General features: G+C 37.9%; 1 protein-coding gene and 1 long non-coding RNA gene across 9 annotated transcripts in view; one reads left to right on the forward strand and one right to left on the reverse strand.

The window, feature by feature from the left end:
* The window catches only part of LOC126379128 (zinc finger protein swm), a 56,013-nt gene extending 51,458 nt beyond the window's left edge, over positions 1-4,555 (forward strand). For all 8 annotated transcript variants that reach the window (XM_050027763.1, XM_050027757.1, XM_050027762.1 and 5 more), the window contains 2 exons: positions 643-741; positions 2,295-4,555. In XM_050027763.1, the coding sequence (XP_049883720.1) occupies positions 643-741; positions 2,295-2,381 (186 nt within the window). In that variant the 3' untranslated portion in view covers positions 2,382-4,555. The remainder of the gene's footprint in view (positions 1-642; positions 742-2,294) is intronic.
* Positions 4,556-9,503: 4,948 nt separating this feature from the next.
* Positions 9,504-10,388, reverse strand: LOC126379308 (uncharacterized). The gene is made up of 3 exons (XR_007568302.1): positions 10,297-10,388; positions 9,963-10,018; positions 9,504-9,861 (listed from the first exon to the last, which is right to left on the reverse strand). It is a non-coding gene; the product is annotated as an uncharacterized LOC126379308 (long non-coding RNA).
* Positions 10,389-10,987: the final 599 nt, after the last annotated feature.

Below are 10,987 nucleotides of genomic sequence, written 5' to 3' on the forward strand. Positions count from 1 at the left end.
AGGGCCCTACTCTCCGAACACATCCATTCCAGTCCTGTGGTTAGAGGGTTAGGCTCACGATCTGGAGGTCCAGGTTCGATTCCCGATGGGGACATTGTCGAAATCACTTTGTGAGACTCCTGGCTTGAATCACCTGATTGTCCGAAAAAGTAAGATGATTCCGTGCTTCGGAGGGCACGTTAAAGCCGTTGGTCCCGGCTATTAGCCGTAAAAACACCTCCACCAATCCGCATTGGAGCAGCGTGGTGGAGTATGCTCCATACCCCCTCCGGTTGATTGAGGGGAGGCCTGTGCCCAGCAGTGGGACGTATATAGGCTGTTTATGTTAACTGATTATTATAAAAGCATCTTTCGTAAGTAGTACTACCTACCTAAGTAAGTAATGACGGTTAAATTAAGTATTGTAATTGGCAGCCATCAGACGTCACACACACAGTTGCGCGTGTTGATAATGTCAATGTGTAGTGTCTGTGTAAAACGAGGTTGTTTGTATGAAGTGTCCGCGGTGTGGTTTGAGATCTTCTGTCGTGTAGGTTGTGAGGTGGATTACCAACCTCATCAACCCTGGTGTCAGGGTTATTATTGAACCGCCAAACACATAACACCGGGTTTTTCAATGGCCTTTATTGTTTTTCCATCCAGATAACATGGGTGACCAACAACAAGCCCATCGGCGGCGGCAGCGGCGCCCCGCCCGCCGCCGTCAACGGAGACACGCACGACGAGAACAAGGAAGTCGAGGTTGGTACACAAATCCCTTTTTTTTTGACCTGACTTATTGTAGATTTGCCGCAGATGGCATTAACTACTTGGCCAGACAAATGGGGAGCGCTGAAGGCTCTCACCCGGTACAACGTTTAAGACAACAGGCCTGAGGGTGCCCAGTTGGGCGCGAACCTCGGCTCAGGGCGTCGTCTGAGAGAAAGAATATTTGAAAGGATTAATCGACCCTAGTGGGTCGATAGCGATAAGCGCTGAATGAGGGAAATCGTCGACCACGCCGGCGGGGTCGGTATCGGGGTCCTGAAGTGTTTGGTGTCGCGAGCTGATTGGCTGCCTCTATGGCTAGAGTAATCGGGTCGTCGGGATCGTATATTACGTCCTTCGGACGCCTTACAACAACATTTAAAATTGACAAATGTTTATAATGTGACTAATTATTAGATACTTACTTAATTCCTTGATGCTTAATACTGACATTATTTGTAATATTGTACGTCCGACATGGACATGCTGTTGAGACAAATTCATAATGTTTGACACCTGCTTGTATGTACCTAAACAGCTTCTCAATAAATGTTTCTTGTTTCTTGTTGTTTCTTACAATACAGGGTTTTAGTGACATCGTAACGAAAACTTTGACGGATGGTTCGAACCATGATTCTATGTTGATATCTCTCTCTCTCTCTCTCTCTATTTTAGAGCTGCGCTTTTGTCGGTGGAGTAATCGCCATTCCTCTCTTCTTCCCGCCAAAACCTTCACCTCCCTTTACGACACGACCTGCACCTTCTCTTTTATTTGTTTCATAAATGTTATCCTAGGTGTTGATATCAAGTGGATCAATTTCCGTCGCAAAAGCATGGAACTGAAAATAATGTTAAAAAAAACAGGCCAGGAAAATCCACCTGATATCAACTCTGAATCATGGTCTGAATCATCCCCCGAAGTTTTTGTTATGATGTCACTAACACCCATACATACCCGAATGGCTACCTGTATGTACTTGTACATGGTGTAAGTGCCATCGTAACGAATATTGAGGGGGCTGATTAGGCTCATGATTCTGAGTTAATGGCCCCGATTCGTGCAGACACCGCCTAATTTTATTTTCGTCATTTTCATATCCGTCGAAAAGGAAAGGGACGGATGATTCACAGCTCTTAATTTTAGGAAGAATGAGTAAATGAATGAATAACCCGGGCGAATCAAAAGGTACGTCGCTGGTATGCAATCTGTTTGACGTGCTGTCTACTTAACTGTGTCGGGTTGTTGACTGATGTAAAATTTTTAGACGGTTGTTTTAGATTTGTGCTTAAAATTGACGTGTGTTCCATAAATCTTATGCTTGTCGATAACCCGTCCCTTTCCTTTTCGACGGATAAGAAAATGACAGATATAACTTAAAATCAAATTAGATGGTATTTACAGGAATTAGCACCAATATCAGTATAAAATTAAAATTAATCCACTTGATATTAACTCGAGAATCATGGTCTGGATCACCCCTCTCAGTATTCGTTACGATGTCACTAACACCCTGTATAACTTGTGACGTGACAACCCTCTCTGACAGACCCCAACGGAGCTGAGCGAGGACGCGCTCCTCCGCTTCGACGAAGAGGAGGACGAGGACGCGGAGGACCGCTCGTGGAGACGTTGACGCAGCCGCCGCCGTGACGTCATGCGGCGCCGGTAGCACGCGCGTGACGTCACAACGCGCCCGTGATGCAAACAAATGTCAAATAGCAATATTGGTATCTTAGATGACTTGTTTTTGGCCGTTTTAACCTCCCTGAAAGGACTAAATTTCTCATTCTTCTTGATTATACTCCGTGTTAGAAGGAGGCTTTAGGTGCATATGGCACGATTTATTTATGATATGACGTACAAAAAATTCGATTAGTTCGTAACAGTGATATGCTCGGGAATATGCATTTGCCGCTTTGGGCAAATTCCCGACATCAAAAGACGCAAAACTTATATAAAAATAACTTTATTACATAACCTTTAGGCGGATAAACCCGGAGTACAGTCATGAGCAATATAATGTACCCACTTTAGGACTCTGTCGCACTCACATATTTGACATTTAGTGAGACTTACAGTTCAATTTGTCAAAAAAGTTAATGTGACATGGTACCAAAGTGTGTACATATTAATGCTCGTGACCGTACACCTCTGCCTACCCCTTCGGGGATACAGGCGTGATGCTAACGGTGTCATATTACCCTGATTCGTTCTTTGCTAACGTAGAAACTGTTCTACTTTACAAAACGTAATATGATTACAATGAGCAGGACAGAGATATAGTACATCTCCTAGTGCGAAAGGGACATATCTTCCGTGTTTTTACCTTTGATGGGTTTGCTCTTGGCCCCAGACTTGCCTGAAGGCATTTACGAGACCTAAAATGGATAGAGCTCGCCCAGAAGGTGTCCACTCTGTCCTTGAAAGCACCCAGGTTATATGCATTCGGAAATACAGAAGGCGACAGAGAATTCACCCGCCTATATACGTCCCACTGGGCACAGACCTCCCGTCGATCAACCGGAGGGGGTACGGAGCATACTCCACCACGCTGCTCCGCTGCGGGTTGGAGTTTTTACGGCTAAGAGCCGGGACCAACGGCTTAACGTGCCCTCCGGAGCACTAATACACGAGAATACCAATATACGTCCAATATCGAATAAGTGAACAATAACAATAAAAAATTTCGTTGTCGGTGTAATTAGATGTCGTATAGATTGAGCTAGACTTAGATTTTAAAAGATACAGAACGCTCATTTCGTTACGGTGTTACTAAAGTCTTAACTTTTTATTAGCTGCAGTAAAATGACGTTTTGTGGGTTGCCGCTTTTTGAAGAAAAATAAACAGGGATGTAACTTAGTGAGTGAGTGAATCATACAATGAATGATCAGTTTGGTTTTACTTTTGAAATAAATTAATAATTAAATCAAAATCAAATCAAATAATTTATTTCGAACTACTATGGTCCATATTGATGTTACATACATACATAAACTCACGCCTATTTCCCACCGGGGTAAGCAGAGACTATAGAATTCAATTTGCTTCGATCCTGACACACTTCTCCATATTGATGTTAGTATGACTTAATCTATGTAATTATTATGAGTTAGTTGTGGAACTATTTGATCTTTAGTGAACTGAATCACATCCCTATTGAGATTAGGCTGGCAACTTTATTTTACGGAATGACATTTTGAAACGTCAGTTTACTGCAGCTGATTAAAAGTTCGACTTTAACACCCTGTATAAGTAAGATTTGTTTCGTACGGTTCGATATTTTGGCGGAAGTCTGGATTTCTATCGCGGTTTGATAATTCTGATTTCTCCAATACAATGGTATACATTTTAAAGCAACATAAATGGTATAAAAAACCAGGTATACTCAAAACTGACAGCTAGCATTTCAAGGTCTCAGCTGACGTCATCACACTCTACGTTGCCATTTCTTAAAAAATAAATTACCCACGACCAAAAATAATTTACTTTGCAAGGAAATTTTGTACTTTTAGTAAAAGATTTACGTACAGTTTTAATGATTTTTGTATATGTGATAACAAAATAGTAATTAAATACATCAGTCAGTAATTCCCTTAATTTTCAATAATAAAATTTACGTCCTTGGAATGTTGGAGATGCTAATTGAATGGTAACACTTACGTCATCAATAGGCTAGCAATGGCGGCTTGTCGTAGGATTGAGCATACCAGTAGGCTCTGCACGGTAACCGCGCCGCGCGCGGCGCGAATTATATCGAGGCCTTCGACCAATAGCCGTTTGACGTCCATCTACGTAGATAGCTATATTATGTTATGTTAGTGGCCTCTGTTTTCCGCATTTAGACTCTAAGATAGCCCATTATGCGTGTAATTGTTGACTTCGTAAGCCAACCAGAAGCTCAGAAGCCTCCTGGGGTTTTCTCAGGCTTCGTGGAGCGACCCCATTCCTTTGAGGATTTTTACCCGTTGTGCTGACACTCCCGTGCATTCCAGGATTACATGGGGGGCAGTTTCTTCTGCATTCAGACTGTGGCTGTCCGTTATCTCTAAATTAAATAGATGTTTGTTGAGTGGACAGTGACCCGTAATAACTGCCCACTACTATTCGGAGGTCATCTACGTAGATAGCATTCGTATCGTTGGTCGAAGCGCTCAACATAATTGCTGCGCGCGGCGCGGTTGTCATGCAGACCCGGCTGGTCTTATACCATGACAATATACATCATGTAATAAATTAAAACTCGTCATCCCCTCTCTTTTCAACAGAATCATCAAACCACCGAAAAAATTGCGATTTTCATCAAAATCATCAAGTTAAGAACGTATTATGATCGAAATACGGTTCATTTTGCACCTGTAGTAGTATATGCCTTAATATCATATAGGAATCTATAGCTGTACGTGTCTTTAATACGGACGGGATGAAATCTTAGTTTTGTTTGACAGTTCCAAAAAAAAACCGGCCAAGTGTGAGTCAGAGTCGCACACGAAGGGTTCCGTACCATTGACGAAGTAAACAATCACTTATTCTATGATCATAGTAAAGTATATATTTCGTGCGCTAACGGGACTGTCGAACAAAACTTAAGAGGTTATTGGAGAGATGTTAATACACTTTGCATTGTCGTGGCGTTATAGGGAATCTTAAACATTCTTATGAATATCATCAAAAATGTATATTTGTATCAATTTTCTATGCAAACGTGTAACTTAGTTTTTTATGCATATTCATATTAATTTATTTCGTAATAGCTATATGACATGTCATATGGAAAATATAATAATACAGTAATGGTACTTAAGTACTAAGCGGTCATTTTTAAAGTTAAAAATTCTTTAAAGCTATAGAAAGTGTTCGAGTAGCCAGCATTTAAAGGCTACTTTTGAAACATTTCAATGATGGGGCGTCAACGATTGATTTAGGCAATCTGTTATACACGGTTGGTCCTGTCACATGAGTCAGTTTGCTGGCCTTTGCGAGTCTGTGTCTGACAGGTTGCCTGGTAGCGTTCTTTTAAAGTGATAGGGCTCTAGTCGGTCGGTATTCTTAACGCGTCGCCTCGACCTTACCTCGGGTATACTCCAGTAAGGATTGACGTCATAATTTTCGTATTATTATGTTGGCAGTATGTTACGCTCGACTCCAGTGAGTAAAGTCCTCAAGTCGTAGACGAAAATGTCAACTTAAAATACCGAAATGCTCAGCTGAGGCCGAGTCGTGAAAGGAAGTTACGAGTTAACATCGAATAATTCTCTTTCACAAACTCTTCTTTCATTGTTTTCATTACGCCGTATTCGAACGGTTTGTAAATAAATAAAATGTTTGTTTTGTTGTAAATATTATCGAAATTCTCAGCTTTTCGCGTGAGTCAGTCAGTTTTTGTGGTTATAATTATTAATAGGAACGTTTTGGGGCATATAATTTATGGATAGATTGTTAATTCGAGTCAAATTCTGCTTTGTTCCATTTCAATGTTCATAAGTCACCATCCGGGGTGACCTTTTATTACATTTTTCTTTATTAAAATTCATAAATAACTTAAATAAAAAAAGAAAACGTTTTTTGTCACCTTTAGATGTTTCTTTATTTAGTAATCAGAAATTCATAATTTATCTTTGACCTAGGAAACTGCCCAATAGTCGAATGCAATTCATATTAATTATTTATTTTTAAACATTTGTTGATTTTATTTTATAACAACGTCTAAAAACTATCGCCATTAATATATCGCCTTTTCTCATAATGTTTGGTAAAGTTTGCAAGGAAACCTATGACTGACTTCTAGGGGTGGTGTTAATAAACTAATCTCAGCTGAGATTGCCCTCAATATCATGCTCAAGTTGCTGTTCTTATATAAGAACTGTGACATTGACATGATCTTGAGGGCAGTCTCGAAGCTGAGATTAGTTTATTAATGGTACCAATTCCTATACACACCATCTAATTTTATTTTAAGTTATACCTGTCGTTTTCTTATCAGCTGACAAAGAAAGGGACGGGTAATCGACAGGCATAAAATTTACACAAGTAAATTTTAGGCAGAAATCTAAAATAATCGCTTAATAATTTTACATCGGCACACGTCAATCGGGTTGCATACCAGCGAGATACTGTTTGATTCGCCCGGGTTATTCATTCATTAATTTTAAAATTAACAGCCGTGAATCATCCGTACCTTGCCTTTTCAGCGGATAAGAAAATGACAGGTGTAACTTAAAATAAATTTAGGAGGTGTCTGCAGGAATTAGCATCATTACCACTCGATGTCTAAAATATAAAAAATACAGCCTTATTGCTAAAAAAGAATTTCTAGACAACTTTATCTCTTCTTCTCTCTACTTCAAACTTCCGTCTAAAAGTTTAAAGCTTAAACTGTTGATAAATATTTATATTTTCCATATTTTGTATACATGGAACACTTAGGACAATACATACAAAAGTCTCATTCATACCGTGTTCTGCCTAACGCGTCAGCGAACTAGATAGACAGTCCGCGCGCTCCCCCCTAGTCTTTCTTTTTTTGCAAACTAGCAAAGTCTATAATAATATAGTTTTCTAAACGAGTCATGATGAACTAAACTTGAAACATCCGGTGCTTCCACCATTTCTACCAAAGTATTTCTCCCAGGGGAAATATGTATCCATTCGACGGATCTATTTTCCCTGGGAGAAATACTTTGGTAGAAATAGCACTGGCAACATCTGGTTGTTACGTGTAGATATTCAATGAGAACGAGGCTTGTGCGCGTGTGTGATGCTTTGTTTTAACTGTTTTTATGATTAGGTAATTAATATAATTGAGAATTTCCCTAATTAATAATTAGGTTTTATTATTATTGTTAGTCTCTTGTTGGTTACAAGACTAAATTTAAATGTACGTTTTTCTATAGCAACGTGTTGCGAGAAATCGTACGTGACATGCGCGCAAAAGTTGAGTCTAACGCCCAAGTAGGAAATGCAATCCCGACACGAGATCGCAAATTCGAGATCCCGCAGGATTGTCAATATCGATCCCGCAATCTCGAAATTTTCGAGATCTCGTCTATTTCATAAAAAATGTAAAGTTAGGATGGCTAAAAACGATGAAAACTGCCTGTTTGTGATAGTGAAGTTAATTAAAACAAAATATTTTTTGAAAGAAAACAAAAACCTTTATTCTTCAATATTGCTAACTAAATAATTAAGTTTTCTTTGGAAATCAGCATAATCAAAACAAAAAGTATAACTTAAGGAGATTCGCCCAATCCCGTCAATCTCGAATGGGATCTCGTGATATTATGCTTCGGGATTTATCCCGAAAAATTAGATGAGATCCCGCGAGATCGGGATTGCATACCCTACACCCAAGGTCATTGGCTTCTAACACATGTAATAGAAATGTGTACTTTTATATTTGGCCGTGTAATCAACAAGGGTACAATAACTATTTGTTGAATAGAAATTCTATTTATATAATCACATGCGCGCATTATTTTTTAACCGACTTCAAAAAGAAGGAGCTTATAATGTTAAACTTTTATACACAGCTATATTTTAAAAGTCCCTAATGTCAACACACTCTTTGGTGATACATGAAGCTAAGTTATATAACTTAAACTTTACCTATAGGTGCTGATTTCAGTACACACCACCTAATTTTATTTTAAGTTATACCTGTCCTTTTCTTACCCATCGCGAAAGAAAGGGACGGGTAGTCAGGCATAAAATGTATGGAACACACGTCAATTTAGGCAGTAATATTAAATAACCCTCTCAACTTTACATCGCCCAATAACCCAACAGAATAACCTCGCTGACATGCAACCCGTTTGACGTGTGCTGTCAACTTCATTCTGTCAGGTTATTGGCCAATATAAAATTTTGGGAGGTTTTTTTTTAATTTGTCTTGTTGCAGGATAACTCGAGGTTTAGCTCTCTACCTACAGTTTAAAATTATTCAACCTGTCAAATTTTTTCAGTTTGTCTTCTGATCACTTCGACACTGGCAGAATGGTCGTATTCCTAAGCGACCCATTGCCATAACAAAAAAAGGGTTTTTTTTAAAAAACTTCTGCCTAAAATTGACGTGTGTTTTATAAATTTTATGCCTGTCGATTGATTACCCTTCCCTTTCTCTTTCGGCGGATAAGAAAATGACAGGTATAACTTAAAATAAAATTAGATGGTTTGTATAACCACTTGACAGTCCAGGCGCACTAGCAAATCTAGCCTCAACAGTCCAGGCATTTCGAACTTGCGCGGCGTTCGGTGGGCGATATCGTGGCGTGTTATAAATAGGCTTGTAACTCAAAAACTACTGTGGCTATAATAAAGAAAATTCAGAAACAGCAAGCCAGATGTGCAATGATTCTAATTAGATAAAAATAAAAAAGATCACATTATAAAATCTATCTCAAATCCAATTAGAATTGACAGAATCCGCTCATTTTTTCAGTTATCCCAGCCATGCCTGTTAATAGCATGTAAAGTATCATGTTCTAGGGACTGTAATAATTTTTATTTGAAAGCGCATTTCTTACACTTTTTACTAGTATTCAAATTATATTTTAATGTTATTTAGTTTAAACACAAGAAATATAAATATAACACCTGGTCACGACTTATTTGTAACACCGTATTCTTACCAAGATGGCCGCCCTCGCTAAGTTTCTGTTCGCACTGAGCGTTTCTGCCTTTTTAAGTCGATGGTAACTATGGTTACCAATAACGGGTAAGATTGACATAGACATTTTGTGTGTGTGATTTCAGGAATTAAAGAAAACCAGTAGAAAAATTAAGGTTTATTAATATGAACTAAAACCAATTTATAATTGAATGCTTGTTTTATTTACATTTTTTACCAAGCACTTAACATTCGGACCTTAAAAATATATATTTTTTATTAGAATTTAAAATTACAGTCTTGCAATACAATATACTTGATTGCACAAAATGACGTACCAAACAAATAAATCGAGACACTAGAGACAAAAGGCGGCCTTATTGCTAAATCTAATTGCGCCTGCCGCTTTCTGTCCGTAAGCTCCTGTCGGACATCTACTGGCAGTTTAGTAATTCGTTTTTTTTTTGTAATTACTCTCTGTGTCCTCTCTATAGCTGAACTATAGCATCTCTGAAAAAAAAGTCATTGTTTAGAACTGAAATTAAAATAACGCTAGCGCTCCGTTTGTACGAACCCTTAAACCCAGATAAGTCGATGGTAGGTTTAGTTACCATGATGAAAGTTGACCAAATTTGGTGTACCCTGCAATCAATATCCTGGGCATCTGCTGAAATAATTGTTTATTTCGGTAAATAATGTGTTTCCACGAGTAACTAATAAGTAACGTGGTATATTTAAAACATTATAAAATATAATGCGTCGTGTAATATTCCGTAATTTGCCTCCATTTTAGTGTCAAGAGACGTTTTTTTTGATACGATATTTTTCTCTTAATGTTTTTGGAACAAAATCATGGCTTAAATGTTCAGGTTTTTGTAGAAAACGGTAGAGGATATATTCAAGATGTATGCTAATCAATAAAAATAATATATTTTATATACTTACGGCATATTTCTTGTCTAAAACACTCAATCGCAAACACAGTAGTTGACAGTAGACTCGACCAACACTCGTCTGACTTCGACAGTTGTTTTTTTAATGTTACCAACTCATAGGGAAGAGATGCAAATACCACCTAGTAAGGATTTTTATAGTACACAATACTAGTATAATTTTATAATCTATACTAGCTTGTAAAACTAGTTAATCCATAAAATTGGTCACCCTAACGGAACCCCGACTATTGGTAAGTATAGCTACCATCGACTCCTGAGGTGAATTTGGAATCGGTAGCTATAATTACCAACGACTGTAGAGTGGATAAGAATTAGCACCACTGTGCCACAAAATTTTTTGAGTCTTAGAACTTCAATGAAATTAGCAATGTTTATATTCTTCCTAAAATTTGTTTTAGGACCCTATGGTTTTGACCAACTGTTATTATTTAGTTTTAAAAGCTATTATTATTAATAGTATTAATTATTATTATTATATTATTATTAAAAATATTATTTTACCTGTGGAAGTGTGTTAGTTTTAAACATCATTTGTAAAATATTGTCGAAATTGTCATGGGAATTTTAACTGTGAGATGAGAAAAGTACATTTAGTAATAACAAAATGCACGTTAAATACATATTATAGTTAAAATTGTGTTTAAACTGGAAATCAAGTATAGAGATTAAAAATCTACTCG

Source organism: Pectinophora gossypiella, chromosome 28 (genome assembly GCF_024362695.1).
Source record: "Pectinophora gossypiella chromosome 28, ilPecGoss1.1, whole genome shotgun sequence".
NCBI classification, from domain to species: Eukaryota; Metazoa; Arthropoda; class Insecta; order Lepidoptera; family Gelechiidae; genus Pectinophora; species Pectinophora gossypiella.